Below are 22018 nucleotides of genomic sequence, written 5' to 3' on the forward strand. Positions count from 1 at the left end.
GCAAATGCTAAAAACAAGTATTTCGGAAAACTGAAATTCACCACCTTAGGCTAAATCTACTTGGTCATTTATCTCGGATGTTACATTCACAGCTAGTCCTAAATAAGTACCTTCACAAAAACTGTGATTTAATAGCATACCTATTAAACAAACACACACACCCCTTATTAAAAGAAAAGTACTAGAAATATATCTCACTGCAATTGGTACAGTTCAAATATGGACAATGGATAAGACAAAATTTTATTAACACAAAAGTTAGAAATCATTAAAAAAAGACAAGTTAACAAGATGGCATGTGCATTATGATGTTGGTTTTTTAAAAAGTGACTATATACGTATGTGTACACATAAACATCTGTGTGTATCTGTGCATGTGTGTGAATAAAAGGTTATATACCACAATATTAATAGTTGTAATCTGTCTTTTAATAATGACATGGTGTTTTAAATTTTTTGGCTTATCTGCATTTTTCCACTTTATATAATCTCCAATTATTGTGTTTGTAATTATAAAAAACTAAAAAGAAAATTAGCAAAAAAAAAAAAAAAAATTAGCAAGGGTCACTGGTGCCAGGAAAGGAAGAGAGGAGAGTAGTCCACCTAAGAATGACACTCAGAGGACATTTATGAGTATTCTGTTACCTTTTCCCAACCAACCAGGAAAGCAATTAGCCAGCAGAGTCTTATGGGATCCCTAGCTTAGGGTTGTGGAGGGCAGAACTTGAGCCCAGATTACAGGATTCTTCAGTCTCACCAATAAAAACTCAAGCACTGTTATACTGAAGTAATAGTAATAATTCCAACATTTATTTTAAGCAGCTACAATTGAATCAGTACCTAACCAAAATTTAAGCATTTTTAGGGAGTTCAACATGATTTGTGCCAAGGAATGGATTTTCAGCAGTGTGTTTTTGAAATCTATTCACCTATTATATAATGTATTTACTACAATTTATCATTATTTGACACTTTTCAATAAATGTAAGTATGATATAAAATTTTGAAATTCTTGAAATTCATACTGTTTTGTTATTGATTTTTTTTTAACAAAATTGACCCACATTGATCCAGTATTGTCATGTTTCATAGTCTACTTCTTCCAACAGATGGCACTGTAGTCCACATAAACCATTTCTGAGCTAGTTATCTGAGCTGCCAGTCAAAACTGGGCTCTCAATTCTGCTATAAACTAGAGCTGTTGGACAGGCAAATTATGTCACAAACCACGTGTAACAGGTCTCTGGGTCATTTTACAGGCAAAGGCCAGAGAAGTAAGATGACTTGCCTGAGGTCACACAGCAAGTTATGGAATCAACCAACTATAAGACCCAGAATTTCTAACTTCAATTTCTATGCTTTCTTTATTTGTGTTTTCACTCATGGCATTCTCAGATTTGTTCAAATCAAAACAAATTTCTATTTATAGTAGGAGTATAAAAGAAAAATATATCTGTTATAAATGGTGTTGATTTTATTCCTCCTTTTTGTAGGAGAGTATGCTAATAAAGCCATACAATGCTCCCTCCACAGGCTAAAAAAAGAGAATTAATGTCCATCTTTTACCAAACCTCCCAAATGAAAACTATTTTTAAAGTGTCCCAGTGAAAGAGAATAGAGGGGAAAAGGAACACACGCTTATTTAGGGAGAAATAATTACATATTGGGCAGACACCTGTCTATAAGAATCTAGAGTGATACACAAGCACATCCACGTATTTTCTTATTTTCTGTAGTGTTTATAACAGTTTAGCCCATAAGCTCATTTTTCATTAAAATTTAACTTTCCCAAGTACCTGTAGACACCACTACTTATACTGTTGCACAGTGCAGCGTTTTCTGAGGAGGGCAGTCCCTAGGCAACTTATCTCCAACAGCAATATCCTTTAATGCTTACTTTTATTTAGTAAGGCACAGAACTGCTCCATCTGGTGAAAAAGGTTGTTTATTCCGCCACCACATACACACACACACTCAGCTGTTTATGTATGTCTGCATACGTGCACATATGAGATATGTTTATATATGCACATATACATACACACTATATATATTACACACACATACAGTAAATATTTGAATTCCATCTCCCTTCAATCTAATCATCCATGATTGGAACACAGAAATACCCAAGGGCTTTTTAGGCTGGCACTGCAGCTCCCCTCAATGTAAGCAAAGTTTGCAACGGCAAGATGGCAGACAAAGGGTGACTTTTGGTCCTTAAAGAGGCATTACCATTAAGCTCTAGTACCAAAAGACTGGTAAGTCAGTGCAAAGTTACCAACCTATTTCAGGACAAGTTTTTAGTTTCCCTCCTGAGCATAAAGTCTATTACCACCTCCGACCTTATTGTGTTCCCTAATCTGAATAAGCTCTTTGGTGAAAAATAAATGTACAAATAAGGGCATTCTTCTGAAGATAATGCTATGCGTTCACATTCCTGCAAATGGAACATTCTGAGCATATCTCTGCATAAGTTGTATATGAAGACAGAGAAACTTTCTAAAACTCTTCCCCAAGAAGACATTTTGAGGAAAAAATATAAATAGATAAATGGATATATCTGAAAAGTTAAATGAAGCATATGTTTCCTAAATCTTTATTCCAGTCTAATATCGATATTATTCTTAAAGGAAATACATCTAAATAATACTACCAAAATAAATAGCATACACAAGGAATATTTAGACAAATTAAGGAAAGATGGTCTCAAAAAATTGAAGATCACTCACAGTGACATATGAACTCTGACTTATCTAAGAAAACATTATGATGTAAACTTATTTAAAATGACTCTTCCTTAATCTCCCACTAAATTCCTGAACTGTTTTGTTGAAACTTTTCATATTTCATTTATAGTAACAAAACCAAGAAGAAATTTAAGTTATACATGTCATGGGTCTTCACTTTAGGTAGCTAACATTTGTATTTGCACATTTTGTTGTTATAGTTAAACACTTTTGTTTCTTAGCCATGGGCCAGCGGTAGCTGTAACATTCAAGATACTTCAAACTATACTCTTAAGATATCCCAATTGCAGCCTAAAATATCTAAAGTCATTCCTAAGATAACAGGAATCACACAACCACTCTTAATCATAAACACTTAGTATTAAAAAATTAGTCACTGATCTACAACTGGAGTTATTCCTGAATGATAAAACTATTAGGAACAGTCCCTGAATCAAATCCCCTATTGAAAACACAGATATGAAACAAATTCTGCCCTCAGGAAATTTTTTCAGCCCTAAACAAATTTTAAAAAGCTATCAGAATTTGGGACATAACTCTTTTGTTCTCTACGTGGAGAAATTGTCTTTACTTAGAAGATCCTAGGAAAGTAACCAGGGACCATCCAAACAAATGTCTCTTCAGAACATACCATTTAAGTTGCTACCTCCATCTACATATAAGAATTTAGGGAGGCAATATTCATTTTAATGTATTTATTAAGCATCTACTATATTGCAAGAAATGGCGTTAAGCACTATGAAGTAATGACACCTGTGTGGATCTTGTGGTTTACTCAAGAAGACATGCATATTAATTACAGCAAAGAACGATCTATGATAACCATCAATGGTACAAAATGTCAGGGAAGTTTGAAAGTTGGGGGTAACAATTAATTCTGGGAAAACTAAGGAGCCTTTGTCAATACAAGTGTCACTTGAGCTACATAAATTGGAGAAAATGTGGGTGGTAAAGTACTCCAGATGGAAAAATTTTCAAAAAGGCATGGAGGTGGAAAAGTAGACTCTCTGTAGAACAAAGAGTCATGTGGCTGAAGCTAAAGATACTCAAAGGGGAGTAGGGAAGGAAATCCCTACCTAAGAACAAAGTCTAAGGAGTACTGGTGAAGAAACCATTGTTGCTTGTCAGCATCAGTAAAAAACTAGGAAATATACTGACTAGGAAATATTACTTTGACTTCAGGGAAAATAAGAGGAACTGCCTTCATTACCCCTGAATTAGCCACATCCATTATCATCATTATGTTTAAGCCAGGATAATAGAATTCTTTTAAGGATTGAAGATGTTAGCCATAGTGTCTACTCACAAGATGCCTTCCTTACCTAAAAGAAGCACAATCTAGATGATTACCTGCCCCTGAGCTAGAAGCCCACCAAGGACAATCACAGGTTTCACAATCTCCTCAATACAATTCAGCCCTTGATCTCCAAAACCACTTTCCATACAAAATAAATGGCAAAACCAAACTTAAATAAAAATTTAATACACAATACTACATACTGCCTGCTAATGCCAAACTTTTCTATTTTCACATACTTTCAATAATTTGTGAAGTTACACCTAAACTTGATGTAAATCTTAAGATTAAGGTTATCTTGAATGAGTTTCTTCTAGATAAAACCACATTGTAAGAATGCAATACCCAATATGCTACTTATTCTTTTATTTTACCCACACTCACACACACATTCTCTCTTTCTCTCTATATATATACAAAGGTCAAATCAGCTTAGATTTCTAAAACAGGATTCCTGATAACAAACGGGCAGTTGAAGGTGAAAGGTGGAACAAGACCAAGTATACAACTCATGTAACTTTCCACTTCAAAATGAAATGGAAAATTACACTTGGCTTTATTCCATTTTTCCAATTTTTATACAGGTATTAAAAATATCGGCCTCCTAAATCACCTTTCCACTTCTTGGTAGGTTAAAGTTTAATTTTACATTTCTATTAAATGTATCCACATTATGAGTACTTTAATGAAATGATAAGCATTCAAAGAACTAAAAAAATCCTACTAGTTTTACAGATAAACTTACCTGTTTTGATACAAAAGAGAGTATGACATTTTAAAAGTAGTAACTTCTGCAAAATTAAATTCAGCAAGGCAGCTTAAAATGGAAGGAATAATTTGGAGAGGAAGGAAAGAATTTTCTTATATGCTATTGGCTTGCTTTGTAGGTTGGACTAACAAAATTAATACAACCAAAGACTTTTCTTCTGGATAAGGCTTTTTTTTTTTTTTAAGAAAACTTATTAAATAGGTAGTAAAAGGAAAAATAGTTCTAAATTTAAGAGTCACTTGACTGGGGTCATCGAATTCGTAGCATTGATACTAAAATATTAGAAAAAAATTATCACCTTTTAACATATTTAACAGATAACTAAACTGATGAAGTATTTTGTCAAAGAAAAAAAATTAAAAAGTACATATACAACAGAAGGTATCAATGACAGAAGGGACCTACTGCTCTTTCATTTGCTCCATCATACCTGCCATGAACAGTAGTAGATTTGATAATATCCCCAGGTAGCACCACTGAGAGTTCAATGTCTTTATCTATCGTGTTTTCTTTCTGTTCCATGATGCAAGCAGAGGATTCTACAGTATCATCTGAAGAGGCATCAAGATGCTTGGTCTCAGCTGGAGGAGGTGGTGCCTTGGCTTTTGGTTTTCTCCTTAAATAAAAACAGGACACAGAAAATAAAATACATCTATTTTTAAAGTAACTTTCTAATATGATCTAATTTAATAAGAACACTGTGTGTGTGTACATATTTTCCACATCTAGAAAAAAATGCACCAAAATGTATATTGTTTAACATGTTAGAATTAAGGGTTTTTTCCCCCTTTTTTAATTGGCATTTTCTTTTGTTTTTAATAATAGGACTCAATTATTTGGTAATAAAAAGAAACATAAAAGATTTGATACCTCCATTAAGTTCAATTAATGTGTTTTTAAGCAAAAGTGTAATTTTTTTCTTTGATGAGATAAATCATAAAAATCCTTAATGTATCAGGATGGAGATCAGTACCTCATTCCCACACCTCATATTGCTCTTGCCTAATGTGCCGTTTATTCTATTTGTTTCCAGTCTAGTGCATTTGGCCTTTCTATCCAGATAATCCCTACCTACTCTTTAAACGCTTCAACATACAGAGTCTCTCCCTATACAGCAAATACAAAAGATTCCATAGATGTAACTTTTTTTTTCCTTTTTTTTTTTTTTTTCTGGGTACCAGTTTCATCTAACTCCTTGCAAGAAGGCAGCATGGTATATTTCCCATTGCACTTAGCAATGAACAATGAACTGTGGTTATTTAATACAATAGATTTCTGCTTCAGTGAAAAAAATCTATAATTCTATAAATAATTACTCTAATGCTTCAGTGTCACTAGGGAAACTCTTAACCTATTTATAACAGAAATAGGTAATAGACATCCTGAAAAAATTCACATGGGCCAATTCATTGACTTGGGTTGAAAATTGAAAAAATAAAAAAATATAAACTAACTGCTAGTAATGACAGACATATTTTTCTAAGTAATGCAAATTAAAGCTTTTGAAAATGTTGCCTATATGAAAAGCTAATTGCTTTTGGAAGAACAACTACTACTGCTTTCCAGAAATATATATATTTTAAATCCTCCCTCTCCCCATTTCCTACACAAAGTAAAAACCAAACAAGATAAAAGAGCTTCCTTGTAAGTAAATATGTAACAGCCACCCATTTAGTATTTTCAAAATTTAAGGTCTCATAAATCCAAGCACCTTTATGCACTTGGCAGCACAAAAAGCAGAAACATATAAACAACTATATATATATATATATAGTTATATATAGTTATATATATTGTTATATATTATATATGGAGAAAAACATCTAATTTCAAAACGTTTTTAATATGTAGAAATTGACTACTCATGTATTCAACATACAATTATCCTGTAACAGACATGTAGCAGATTCAGCTAAACACTGGGGATTTAAAAATGGTAAGACCCAGCTCCTACCCCAAAACAGTTCAAACCCCCAACAGACTGGTAGATATATATGAAATCATGATAAAGTTTGATGACTGCTCTAACGTAGGTACACACGGTACAGATGAAGCTCAAGGAAAGAGAAACTTTCCTAGGAACCCAGAAATCTTTTACAGATGGGAAACATGAGTTGAGTTCAGGAGAATGAATAGAAACTCACAGGGAAAAAAAAAACAAGAAATAATTGATATTTCAGGCACAGGAAACCAAATGGAGTATGAAAGAAACTGGTACTTCATAGAATTGAACAGTTTGGTAAAAATCCACAGAAAAGTCAAAGGAGGCAAGAAATCAGTGAATCTTTTTTTTTTTTTAAACTTTGATAAATAAGAGAATGCAGAAAAGCAGCTTAGTATATAAACACACTAAAGTCAATGGCCTATACAAACAAATGCAAAATTAGAGAGTATAATGGGGAAAAAAGCCTTTTACAATAGCAGCAAAAATGGATCTTAAAAATTGTTACAATACATAGAACAAGAATTTTGCAAAATCTGTATGAAGGAAATCTTAAACACCAAATATTCACTTGGATCTCTCCCTTCAACTCCAGATTTGTAAATCCAACGCCTACTTGACATCTGGACTCAGATGACTAACTGGAATCTCCAACTCAATTTAACTTCTTTTAAATCCTTTTCTCTCCAAGTCTTCCCATCTCTGTAAATCACAATTCTCCCAGTTGCTTGAGCCAAAAAAAAAAAAAAAAAAAAAAAATCCCATCACACATAGAGCTGCAATCCACTGACAACTTCTGCTAGCTCCAGGTGATAGACCTGGATTCCACCAACAACCCTGTTCACCGAACACCTCTGTTCAAGCTCCTAGGGGATCCCTGGGTGGCTCAGCGGTTTAGCGCCTGCCTTTGGCCCAGGGTGCGATCCCGGAGTCTCAGGATCGAGTCCCGCATCGGGCTCCCAGCATGGAGCCTGCTTCTCCCTCCACCTGTGTCTCTGCCTCTATGGCTATCATGAATAAATAAATAAATAAATCTTAAAAAAAAAAAAAAAAAAGCTGCTAAGCAGGCTGCCTCCTCCCAGCATTGCCACTTTACATTCTATTCTCAACATAGCGGCTGAAGTGACCCTCTTAAATTGTTAATCCAATGAGCACACTTCCTCTCATACCATCCAATGACTTCTGACTTCACCCAGAATAACATCTAGAGTCCTACAATTTGTCCTACCTTACCTCTGGTCTAACTTCCTCTCCCCCTGCATTCATGGCACTCTAATACTGTTGACTTTTGCCCTTTCTTGAACACATTGAGAATAATTCCCCCACACACTTTTTTTTTTTAAACTCCTAGAACATTCCTGACTCAAGATGATAGGACCTCTAGTTCTCTGCTTTACTTTTTGCCTTTGGGCTTACCAGCGACTAACCTGTTTATCATGTCTCTTTCCAATAAAGAACAATCACAGGACAATAGGGACTGCCCTGTGCCACACATATATGCAAATGTATTGAATCTCTGGAACAGTGCCTGTCACAGAGCAGGCACTCATATCTACTGAATAAATACAGGGACTATTTCCCACAAAAGTAGAGGTACCTATCCATCTAACGGAAGGAAAAGTCCTCCATACCAAGGAAGAGAATGAATCTTTAGGTCAGAATTACCTGTTGGATTTTTAGACATCGATTATATATTATTTTTAAGAAGATGAGTACTGAAAAATAGATACTGGATTTATTAGCAGGAAATAACTGGGAAACTTCAGGCTTTAAGAGTTTCATCAGGAAGGCTGAAGAGAAGCCCAACTGCCACAAGCAGGGGGGTGAAGCAGCAGGAACTCGGTCCGGGGCAGGATTGGCTCTCAACAGTGGCAGTACAGGGGCACCTGGGTAGTTCAATGAAGTGTCTGCCTTCAGCTCAAGTCATGACCCCAGGGTCCTGGGTTCCAGTCCCACATCAATGAGCTCCCTACTCAGCAAGGAGCCTGCTTTATCTCCCATTGCTCTTCCTCCTGCTTGTGCTCTCTCACTCTCATTCTCTCTCAAGTAATAAATAAAATATTTGTTAAAAACAACAACAAAATACAGTGGCAGTACAGAGGTCTGACAAGCACCTCCTGCTGGGGCCATCTTCCTCTCAGCCCTGACTTCCATCATTCCAGGAACTTTCTCTTCTCCAAATGTGACTCATCTTGGTCTCCATTTGAAAGTGCTCCCCTGCCCCCAACCTCTATACCTTTACACATATTATTTATCCTTCAACGTCCAGATTGAGTGACAATTCCTTGGGTCATCTTTCCTCTCTACTGCACACCACAATGAACTCTGATTCAGAGTTTTAATGTTCTGTGTATATGTGACTTTTATTTCTTAAAGTACTTTGAGTCTGTGGATGAAAACTTATCTGAAATTACTAAAGATAAGCCAACTTAAAAACAAAAAGCAGAACAAAGCACTAGTTGAAATATTATTTACACAGAACTTCAAGAACATTGTAGTGTTCCCTATTATTCAAATAATACAGTATTTGTGACCTTTGTTCATGATAATTGGAAACCATATTGGTCATCAGACCAAGATCTTTCTACAGTGAACTAGAAATCAAACTGGATAGATGCAATATCCAAGTAATTAAATAATGGACACACAGGAAAACATAAGTGTCATATAACAGAGGAGTAACCTTAAAAATTCAGAGCAATGAGAGCATGCGGAAACTAGCTTTGTTGGGGGGTGGGAAGGTATACACTTCAAAAAGAAGAGATATAGGGCTCAGTTCTTGAAAGAAAAGTAGACTTCAGGCAAGCAGAACTGTAGGATCATTTCTATGTTGGTGGCCTATTGTGATCCATTTACATTAAATTTTAAAATGTGTCAGTTAAAGTTTGCTTACTACACAGTATCGTCTAGTGAGAATACTTGGTAGAGGCCTGGATTTGGTCTGAATCCTAAGATTTTAGACTTTGTTAGCAGCCTTTTACTCAGAAACAAAATTTTTAAAATACCTTTTACCTACTCACATCTCTTCCAATGTTCTGGGGTTATTTTTGTTTGTTTGTTTTGGTTTTTGGTTTTTTTTCTTCCAATGTTCTTAATTTTTTGACTGAGATGCTTTGGAGCACTAAAATTAAATGTCACCCAAAGCCAAAGGTATAGTTTTTTTTTGTTTGTTTGTTTTTTTTTTTGTTTTGTTTTTTTTGTTTTTTTTTTTAATTTTTATTTATTTATGATAGTCACAGAGAGAAAGAGAGGCAGAGACACAGGCAGAGGTTCTGAGAAGCAGGCTCCATGCACCGGGAGCCTGATGTGGGATTCGATCCCGGGTCTCCAGGATCGCGACCTGGGCCAAAGGCAGGCGCCAAACCGCTGCGCCACCCAGGCATCCCCAAAGGTATAGTTTAAATCAAAATTTATAACCTAATCCAGATGTAGGAAGTTCTGGTAATACCAAATATATATATATGTTTATATTTATATCTATATATATTTTTAACACATCAACATGCAATAACTGTAATTTACTGCTTAAGAATGCTATTTTTTTTTAAAAAAATACTAGTTTTCATTAGTAGTTTAAAATCACAGTAAAGGTCATTGAAGTCCTTCCACCCCTTTCCTTTTTTTTTTTAAAGACTGTATTTGAGAGAAAGAGAGAAAGAGAGAGCTCGAGCGAGCATGGTAGGAATGGATGGGGCAAGGTACAGGGAGAGGAAGGAGGAGACTCCCTACTGAGCAAGTAGCCTGACACAGACAACACTGAGCTCAATCCCAGGACCCTGAGCCTGGGACCATGACCTGAGCCCAAGTCAGGCACTGACCCAACTGAGCCACCCAGGCACCCCACCCCACCCCTTTTAAACAAGAAGTTTGAGCCAGTTTTCCAACCCAGGAGATTTTCAAATAAGCTCTTCTTCCCCAGTGGTCTAGTTAGACTATCAATTTTCACTCTATAGAGGCCACCAGCCATAACAGAAAACAATGGCAAACTTCGAGGCTTAAAAGTTAACAAGACATAACATCAAAAATGAATATGGTGAACTGAGTAGTATTATATACATCCATACTCTCATTTACAATAGATTTACATATGAATACTTATTTCTGTTTGAAGCACATAATTTCCTTTTTCCCTCCAACTTGAGGTATAATTGGTATGCAAAAAACTGCAATTAATATATGCAATTTGGTAAGTCTGTACATATGAATACACTTGTGTTGCTATCACCACAATCAAGGTAATAAACATATATACCACCCCCCCTAAAATAATGCTTTATTCATTAAAATTATCTCAATATTATACTTAATTTTTATAATGAAAATTAAGGTACAATTTCACACTATGTGATAACATTTTTTAAAATATCAAAACATAATTTTAACATAGAATTCAATCGGTATCCTGCTATTACTACTGATTGGTCTTTTTATCACTTGATTTACAAAGCACTTCACAATCATGTGCCCTTTTTTTTTTTAAGATTTATTTATTTATTTTAGAGACAAACATGAAGACATGGAGAGCATGAGTAGGGAAGAGGCAGAGAGAAGGAGAAAGAGAATCTTAAGCAGGCCCCACCCCAGTTCGGAGCCCAAGTGGGGCTGGATCTCAGGACCCTGAGATCATGACCCGAGTCAAAACCAAAAATCTGCCTCTCAATCCACCTAGCCACCCACATGCCCCTCATGTGCCCATTGTAAACATTACTCCATCTCTGTCAATATTAATATCCTTAAAATAAATGAAAAGAAGCAATAAATGAGAAGCTCAGCAAAACAACGGAAATCTACTCAAATCCCTCTTAGTTTGAAAGAAAAAGAGCTTTAAATTATATAGGAAATATATGTACATTCCTTAAGAAGCTACTCAAGTCCAGTGGGATCTCATGTGTTTGCTATATTTATACAGTATTCCTATAGATTCACTCAAGGAAGTACTATACAAAAATACAGCTCTAATATTAAAGACAAAAATATAAAAGTGGAATAGTCAGTCTTAAAACAATAGGCTTTTTACATATTACATTCTAATGCCCAAAAACAAACTGAACAGGGACGCCTGGGTGGCTCAGCAGTTGAGCGTCTGTCTTTGGCTCAGGGCATGATCCTGGAGACCTGGGATCGAGTCCCACATTGGGCTCCCTATACGGAGCCTGCTTCTCCCTCTGCCTGTGTCTTTGCCTCTCTCTCTCTCTCTTTCTGCGTCTCTCATGAACAAATAAATAAAATCTTAAAAAAAAAAAAAAAGAAACTGAACAGCCACCCTCTCTCAGTATAGGGGGCTACCAAACCTAAGATATATTATGGTAAGTACTGGGGAGGCAGCCATTCAAAATAACTAGCAATGTTTGGTGGCCCCTAAACCTTGCATTTCAGCTATAAATTACAGACCAATTCCTCAAAGCAATGTCTTAGTGTCTCTCTCCAGGTTTACTGAAATAAAGAATTAATTTATTAAATCTAAATCTGTTCCAATGGCGGACATAACATTGTGCTACATGCATGAGGGAATGCAATTAAGAACAACAAAAGGGGGGGATCCCTGGGTGGCTCAGCGGTTTAGCGCCTGCCTTCAGCCCAGGGCATGATCCTGGAGGCCCGGGATCGAGTCCCACATCAGGCTCCCTGTATGGGGCCTGCTTCTCCCTCTGCCTGTGTCTCTGCCTCTCTCTCTGTGCGTCTGTCATGAATAAATAAATAAAATCTTAAAAAAAAAAAAAAAAGGTTCCTTTTCTTGATGAGCTTATATGAAATTAGAGTGACTATTGCAAAGCGGCTTTAAAAGAGAAACAATAATGAAAGGCAACAAAGGGAGACCCAAAAAATTATACGACTCTTAACAGACATTTCTCTTGTCAAGGTCACCAATCACCTATGTGTGCAAATCTCACAATTACCTGAGTCCTCTCAGTTACATCTGAGTAAGTTCCTAAATTCCAGTAAGGACACATTTCACAGCTGTGTGGCAATCATGCTGGGCATCCTTTTCCCTCAGCTTCTTTGTGCAACAACACAAACTACTGTGGTCTTCCTCCTTCACTGTCACTCCTGGGTCACAAGGCCCTCATCTCCCAGCCCAGGCTCCTTCCCTGCCTTTTCTCTTCTCCTCAGTAGAGGAGTGATCTTTTACATATGTAAATCTGATCACCTCGTATCTTCGATCTCTCACTGGCCTCCCAATGCACAGAAAATAAAACCCAAATTCCTGTCCTTGGCTTACAAGGATGAGCCATCCTTGGCTGTCAAGGCGCGATTTTAGAGCAGGAGAAGCAGCATCAAGGACCTTGTCAGAAATGCACATTTTCAGGCCCTACCTCAGACCTACATAAACAGAAACACTGGGGGGTAGAGCCCTGCAATTTGCATTTGGCAACTCCCAAGTGATTCTGATGCATAGGAGTCTGGGAAAGCATTGACTTAGCCTCTGCAGACCTCTGTGCTCCCCTCAGGTTACTCTGTTTCAACTCCCAGTGTAAATCCACTGGCATCTTTTCCCTTCCTCAAATAGACCAGACCCCTTCATCTCTGAGGACTTACACAGCTGCTCTCTCTATCCAAACTGCTTTTAACCATAGAACTTCAAATTGCCTGCCCCTGACCTCATTCAGACTGCAGATCAAATGTTCCCCCGACAGAGGTATTCTCTGGCCGCACAAAAGAGGTGCCCATGCTGATCATCACCCATCTCTCGCTAGTCTTCACATAACTGTTTTGTCCTCATCACATTTAGCACTATCTGATATCATTCTGCTCATTCATGTATTCACTTGTTTATTATTTGATGTTAGCCTCCAGAATGAAAATTCCAGGACAGCTGGGACCTGGCCTGTCTCATTCGCTGAGAGCACATAGAGCGCTAAGTGCCACAAGGCAGGGTGGTCTATAAGCGTCGGCTGATTTAACTGAGGGAAGAAAAGAAGAAAAGAGGGAAGGTTATATCAATTCCATGAGTTCACAGGAGAATAAGAGCTTGATGGGTTGCTGAGAATCAACTATTTTGTGATCAGAGATATAAAAAGTTCAAAAAGACCAACACAGGTAAAAGTATTCAACCCTCTGGAAGATTCTAAATCATCTGCCTATTGGAGGGGGTGGGCTGGGGGGAACAGGATTAAGGAATAAATTGGCCCAGATTGAATTCTGGAGTGGAAGGAAACCTCCCTTCATTTTGCCCAGATGTTTGGTAACTTGCTGTGGGTCAGAACTCAGATGTCCTAACTATAGCTTCCCTTGACCAGTGAGGACCATGATTGATAGTAGGAAAGAATAACCTAATTTCACTTTTTAAGAATGGAACTCATCTTTCGGGTGGGTACATGTGGCATAATGTACTAAATAAAGAGACAAGGGTATTCTTCACACCAGAGTAAGCACTTATAGGCTAGTGCCTTCACGTCCCCAAAATGCCTCCAATGAACACAACAGAAAAAGCAAATAGTTTCATCCTATTTTATTACCATATCATCAACAACTCATATTACCACTGAGTGCTGGCTCTGCTGGAAACTGCCCTAAGTGTTTTACATCTACTAACTCATCCTCACAGCACTGTGTAAGGTAAGTGTGCCCATTGTCATGTTCCAGATGAGAAAATTGATGTGCACGTGTTTCAAGAACTTAGCTATCAGCGCTGGAGTGAAGATCTAAACCAACGCTGTTGGATTCCAAAGCAAGTGCTCTTAACTGTTATACTATGCCATCCCTTTGGGAGCTGAAACATTCCTATAAAACAAAACAAAACAAAAAAAATGAGCAAAAGCCAAGTGACAGAAAAGAAAAAACTGAGCAGTTATTGAATATCTTACTGCTAAGAACTGTGTAGGAGCCTTTTTTCTATTTTTAATATTATGAGGCAGCTACCATTGCTATTTAATTGGGGTTTGCAAAGGTTAAGAAACTTGCTCCAAAGCACATAGAATATGGTACCAAATCCTCTCGATAACCTTAACAAGAGCCATCTAAATAATCTCTGGTATTTAAGCAGAAATGCAGATGCGAGATGTGCAAGTGCCCACTCACACCAACAGAGACTGCTACTTCCCCAGGTGGAGTTGTGGACACAAAGTACTGGGAATCAAAAAGCATGGGAGTGTCCTAAATGGGCTACTTGTGTCACCTTAAATTAAACATTTCTCTGGTCCTTCATTCCTTCATTAACAAAATACAGGTATTGAACTAGATGATCACAGGTCCCTTTCCACATCTAACATACAGAGATTTGTGCATAATGTTATTAAGAGATCAAAAATGGAAGCTCAGATAAAATATTTTACACCTGAGAACAGAGCACAGTGTCCGAGATAATTTACAAATAACATCTGGTTGAAAGAGTGCCATGGACAGAACCCCCCATGCCCAGGGAACTCCTTCCTATCCTGACAACACTCTGACCCTGGTCAGGAAAGGGTCTCTCTCCTCTGAGCTCATAGGAAATGGTTCCATTTCCAAGTGCCTTCCTCGGTCTTGGCATACACACTAGGAAAAAATGATGAACAGAGTGACAAACTCAAAAAACAGTTTGAAAAGCCTCTGGTTTCAGTCTCCCACACTCAATGCTTTCACATTTCAACACTCAGAATACCAGGTACCTACCACAAGCCGTTCATCACTTAGGGTTTTTGCACCCACTGTACCTCAACTCAAATCTGATCAGAAATCCAAACAACTGAACTATATCCTGGGTTTCCATCACCCTAGATTTCTCTCCTTCTCCCCTTCAGAAAACACACACAAAGTGTACTGATTTCTATTATCTTAATTTCCACTTTCCTGTTCCTTCCAAGTATCATTTTATTTCCCTCCTTCCTTTTGCAGCCAGATTTCTAGAACTATGCTGGAAGTAGCCAAGTGGCTATTGAGCACTTGAAACATGACTAGCGTGGCTGAGAGGTTATACTTTTAGTTTGATTTCATTTATATTTTAAAACTGATACTTGATTCAGTTGTTGGAAAATATTTAAGTATATTTGGAACAACTCCAGTATTTGGATCTATTAACTATAAATGTTATGACAACAAAATACAGATCAAGCTCTTCTAATGAAAATATACCATCTGAGTGGAGATGTACTCTAAGTGTAAAATATACACATTTTAAAGGTTTACTACAAAAATATCAAATATCTATTAGTTAATAATATTTATATATTGGTTACACATTAAATAATATCTCTATATACTATAGTAAATGAAATATATTCCTGTGATACAGAGCCTATAAGATGGCCCCCAGTAGCCCTGGCTCCTTGTGTAATCCCCTCTCACTGAATGTGGGTTAGATTTAGTGACTCAGGTTCAGTGAATAGAATGTAGCAAAGAATGTCACTTCTGAGATTAGGTTACCAAAAGACTGTGGTGTCAGTTTTAGGCACTCTCACTAAGAAAAGTCCGGTACCATGTTGTCAGCTTCCCTTTGTCTCTGGCCAACAGCTAAGGAGGACTTACAGCCTGCCAACAGCCCTGACTGTGAGCTTGAAAGTTGATCCCACCTCAGCAGAGACCAGTCCCAGCTGACATCTTGATTGAAGCCTCACCTCCTACCCAATAATCTAGAGAAGTACTGTTCTGTATAAACCCTATGCCTCAGGGTGCCTGGGTGGCTCAGTGGTTGAGCATCTGCCTTTGGCTCAGGTCGTGATCCCGGGGTCCTGGGATTGAGCCCCATATCAGACTCTCAGGGAGCCTGCTTCTCCCCCTGCCTCTCTCTGTCTCACATGAATAAATAAAATCTTAAAAAAAAAAAAAAAAAAAAAAAACCTATGCCTCACTTCCAGCATCAGGTAATCCGACATACACACTGTGCTCAAAAGCACCCACTGCTCATGCCATGAACAGAGGACATTTTTTCTTGCAATCAACCAATGAAACTCCTCTCTTTGGATGCCTTGTCTTTCAAGAACCTTTCTTGTTTTACACATGGAAGTCCTTCCCACTTTAAAATCTTTCAGTATCTTGTTTATATTTATAGGACTTATGTATAAATCCTTTTGTTCAATAAGTAGCTATGATTAGCCATCACACCTAACACACTATGTAGATGAAGTGGGGTAAATCCAAAGAGGTTTTCCCTTCTAGCACTAACAGTATGGTAGAAAGAATAAAGAGAAAGCCAAATAACTACAGTAGAGGAAAAAAGTACCCAGTACCCCAGGCTGCCTTGTGTCTTACAGTGTAGTTCTCAATGTATCTACTTTATCTGCCGGAAAAGTTTTTTGAAGCAGAAACCATGAATATATATTTTTTGTATATTTGATTATCTTTTTCAGAGTACCCTTATTTCTTAAAGGATGAACTATTCAACTCCAGTTTTCATTTGGTTTATTCGGGTTTTTTTTATTATTATTATTATACCCCTCAAGTCTTCCTTTTTTTTACCTTTTTAGGAACTTAGCAATTGTGTTAAGGAAGGTACAGGGACATAATAGAATCTCTTTGTCATACAAGGTCTTCCAGGATAAATCGGCATGGGTAAATGAACCTTTTGTGGCTTAGTTGTCAGAAACCCAGAAAGATATAAGGTGTTTCCTTCTGTTTTAACCAAATATCCATTCCAATAGTGGAAATGATAGTTCCAAAAGCTATTTCTAGTGAGGAAACATTTAATATCCACTATGGTAGGCAGCTAATGAAAAGCTAAATAATTTACACTCCCTACTCCCAGTCTACTTCTCACCAGGTGATTTCTGAGAAATTTCTTCAACATTCAGTGATATCCAATAACATTCTCAATACCCAAAGCCTGATTTCTAGTCTTCATTTTGTTTATAAAACCACACTATATATCACATTTTATAAAAGTTGGTAGGACAATAATTTACTTCTGTTTCTAATCCAAGCTCTTATTCAAACACACACACATACACATACTTGCAATCCTTGAGATCATAAATGCATAATCTGGCTTTCACCTTCTTTGGTTGGGGGGGTATCGGTGGTATAGCAGGGGGAAAACAAAAATATCTAGCTCACTAGATACATAAAGTATAATCTCCCTGTGAAAATACTAAGATACTACATGTAGAAAAGCACAAGGTGATGAAAAGAAAGTTAAAAGAAACTACATATGTATAACCAAGAGGTACTGATAGAGTTCAAGATTTTGAAATAAATCAGAGATTTTGGTTTGTGCTTAGGTCTGCACTTATTAGTGAGCTGGTCATTAATCTCTCTGGAACAATTTCTTCAATCACAAAACTGGACAGTTTATCCCACCTCACGGGATTGCTGAGAGGGTTAAATGGATAATGCATATTGCTTAGCCCAGTGGTCCTCAAACTTGGCTTGTGGGGATTTTTTTAAATCTCCCCAAATGATTCTAAAGTGCAGCTAAGTCTGAGAACCGCTAGTCTAGCATAATGGCTGGCTTTTAATAAATATTCAGTTAGAGTTAATGATTATACCTTCATAAGAACTTTGTATATACTGAAACATTGCCTAAAGGTTGCTACTTAGGTCAATACATTTTGTATAAATTTAGGAAGGTCTCAGAATCACTGAATATAACAAATCTTAAAAGGAGTTCAAAAGTTTTGTAATAACTTTTCCAAATCTAAATCTCCATAATATTTTTGCTTCCTTTTACCAAATAAGGAAATTCCTTATAAAAGGAAAAAATAAATTTCCCTTGATATTTTCACTCAGGTCTAATTTAATACAGAAAAATGTACAGATACAAGTGAATGCATTCTGATTCATAATCCACATTCAAGGAACTACCACACAAAGACATAATTTAGAAAAATGTATCTATAAATTTAAAATTAAATATTTAAATTTCTCATCTGTTCCACAATTGTGGCTGCAACTTCAGTTTGTCTCTGGGCTTTTCTAAATATCTTATGGGGAGGTTTATTTTTTATGCAAAGTTAAGAAAGTCAAACATCAACAAGAGGTAGGATAAGGAAAGCCTCCAGTAGAGACGTGCTTATCAAAGGAAGAGATAAAAAATTCATCAAAACAAATGAGCAAAGTTAAAAAACAGACCTAAAAGCAGTATCAACAATGGGTCACAAGACAGTCAACAACATTTATTGGGCACCCACTGTGTGTTCAGTGCTATAGAAAGAAACTAGATAGATTAAAGAAATACCAGGAAGTCCTCAGATACCAGTAACTTAAAAACGAAATAAGTCCAACCAAGCAATTTGAAAGATAACCTAAAAGGACCTCAAACACACACACACACACACACACAAAAACAAAAACATAAAACAAAAACAAAAACAAAACAAAAAAAACACTAAATTAACTGAATGTCTATCTAGCTCCAGAAACTAAATTTATTTAGCAAATACTTTCTCTCAAAAACAAATTGAAACTCTAAAACCATACCCCAGTGCTCACTTGCTGCTCCATTTACTCTATGCATAGATAGCACTCTGCCTAGTAAGTGATAAATGTTAGGAGCAACTGGGCTCAGCACTGTCTACTAAAGGCTTCCTTTGAACTTTGTAATTGTTGCCTTGCAGGCAATGTATATGGGACACCCAATCCAGTTTATGAAAATTGGTCTGGAAAGGTAAGAAAGTTGCGATTAACAAGAACTGGGGATAGAGAACTAAGCAACACTTCTTGGACCTTTTTATTTCCCACATAAAAGTTTAAAAAGCCCTATATATTTCCACTTTCTCAAAAGAGGTTAAATACTTAAAATTTTTTAAAGAGAGGCTGATTAACGCAAAAAAAGTATCCATAGTTCGTTTTGTCGTATTATATGCTCTAAGACGATAAAATAATAAATTTTCACCCCTAAATGGAATTAAAGAGTCCTTAGTTGCAACCAAAATGTCCTTCAATAGGTGAATGAACAAATAAAATATGGTACATCTGAAATATTATTCATCACTAAAAAGAAATGAAGTCTCAAGCTGGAAAAAAAAACCTTGGAGGACCCTTAAATGCTTATTCCAACTGCAAGAAACCAGTCTGAAAAGGCTACATTGTATGACATTCTGGCACAACTACAGAGATAATAAAAAGTTAAGTGTTTGTCAGGAATTACGGGGTGGAGTTGGAGATGAATAGAGGAAGCACAGAGTTTTTTTGGAACAGTGAAAATACTCTATATGATATTATAATGAAGAATACATGTCATTATATATTTGTCCAAACCTATTTGTCCAAACCTATAGAATGTATAGCATCAAGAGCGATCCCCAAAATAAATTACGGATTTTAAATAATTATGAGGTCTCAGGGTAGGTTTATCACTTTTGACAAAGGCACCACTCTGGTGGTGAATGTTAATAACGGTGGGGCGTGGGGAGGGTGCTATAGAAAATCTATGTACCTTCTGCTCAATTGTGCTGTGAACCTAAAACTGCTGTAAAAAAAAAAAAAATTAAGTCTTTTAAAGAAAGTTCTTAGTTGGACTATTTTGGACTATTTTTCCAATTTTCTAAAGCATGTTAGATATAGAACTAAAACATTAAATGTGGATATTATAATTATTAAGATATATGTACTTACATATAATACTGAGTGGGAATGTATATGTTAACCAAGCAAGCACACAAATAATATATTTATCATAAAATGAAATCAAAAGTTGCCTTCAAGTCACAATTTCAATAATCTTCTCTCAAATACAGGAGTAACTCAGAGATATTGTGGGTTTGATTCTAGACCACCACAATAAAGCAGAAAATGCAATAAAGTGAGTTAATTTTTTTCATTTCTCAGTGCACATAAAAGTTTTATTTAAGCTATATGATAGTCAAAGTGTGTAATAAATCACATTGTTTAAAAACCAGTGTATACACATTAATTAAAAGACACTGTATTGCAAGCCTTTCTCAAGAAACAGGAAAAGTCTCAAATACACAACCTAGCCTTACACCTAAAGGAGCAGGAGAAAGAACAGCAAATAAAGCCTAGACCAAGCAGGAGGAGAGAAATAATAAAGATTAGAGCAGAAATCAATGAAATAGAAACCAGAAAAACCATAGAACACATCAACAAAACTAGGAGCCGGTTCTTTGAAAAACATAGTAAGACCAATAAACCCCTGGCCAGACTTACCAAAAAGAAAAGAGAAAGGATGCAAATAAAATTATGAATGAAAGCAGAGAGATTATAACCTACACTAAAGAAATACAAACAGAGGCACCTGGGTGGCTCAGTGGTTGAGCATCTGCCTTCAGCCCAGGGCGTGATCCCAGGATCCTGGGATTGAGTCCTGCATTGGGCTCCCTGCAGGGAGCCTGTTTCTCTGCCTCTCTGTGTCTCTCATGAATAGATAAATAAAATCTTTAAAAAAATAAAGAAATACAAAAAATTATAAGAACATATTATGAGTAACTATATGCCAACAAATTAGGCAGTGTGGAAGAAGAAATGGAACTCTTAGAAATATATAACCTACCAAAACTGAAACAGAAAACCAGAACAGACCCAAAACCAGTAAGGAAGCTGAAGCAGTAATCAAAAATCTCCCGACTTACAAGGGGAGTTCTACCTAACAAAGAACTAATACCAGGATGCCTGGGGTTGCTCAGCGGTTGAGCGTCTGTCTGCCTTCAGCTCAGGTTATGATCAGGTCAGGACAAATAATGAAAAAGTCTGAAATAATGCAAAATTACCAAAATGTGACACAGAGACACAAAATGAACAAATGCTGTTAGAAAAATGGTGGTCAGGAACACCTGAGTGGCTCAGTGGTTGAGCGTCTGTCTTTGGCTCTGGGTATGATCCCGGAGTCCTGGGATCAAGTCCCACGTTGGGCTCCCTGTAGGGACCCTCGCTTCTCCCTCTGCCTGTGTCTCTGCCTCTCTGTGTGTCTCTCATGAATAAATAAAAAATAAAATCTTTAAAAAAAAAAAAAGAAAAAGAAAAATGGTGGTCACTGCGGGTTGCCACAAACCTTCAATTTTTTTTTTTTAAAGCAGTATCTGTGAAGCATAATAAAGCAAAGTGCAATAAAACAAAGTATGTATGTATATACATACTTTGGTAAATATTAAACAGCATTTAGTTATTAATCTCAGGTAAAGTTTTAAATCTTTGTTGGGGAGTAGTGTGTGTTAGAGTAAACCACATTCAAACAAAACCTTCACTGCATACTGATAAAGAAAAGTCCTTGGAATGATCTTCCTAGTTAGAGGTTTTATCAAATACTGGCTAGAAAATCTACTTGGAAATAGTATCTCAAACTTTGGAAATATGAAAATCTAAAGTAGCACCTTATAAAAAGAACGACCTAATGCTAACCTCAATGTTAACTATAAACTTAAAAAGTATTTATTAAAATACAGGAGAAAATA

The 22018-nt window shown here is 36.5% G+C and overlaps 1 protein-coding gene across 50 annotated transcripts in view; it reads right to left on the reverse strand.

Annotated features, from left to right (window-relative positions):
* COBLL1 (cordon-bleu WH2 repeat protein like 1) overlaps positions 1–22018 on the reverse strand; it is a 157147-nt gene that overhangs the window by 55570 nt on the left and 79559 nt on the right. For all 50 annotated transcript variants that reach the window (XM_072751797.1, XM_072751796.1, XM_072751779.1 and 47 more), the window contains one exon: positions 5247–5432. In XM_072751797.1, the coding sequence (XP_072607898.1) occupies positions 5247–5432 (186 nt within the window). The remainder of the gene's footprint in view (positions 1–5246; positions 5433–22018) is intronic.

The sequence above is a fragment of the Vulpes vulpes genome, chromosome 3 (assembly GCF_048418805.1).
Source record: "Vulpes vulpes isolate BD-2025 chromosome 3, VulVul3, whole genome shotgun sequence".
In the NCBI taxonomy this organism is placed as follows: Eukaryota; Metazoa; Chordata; class Mammalia; order Carnivora; family Canidae; genus Vulpes; species Vulpes vulpes.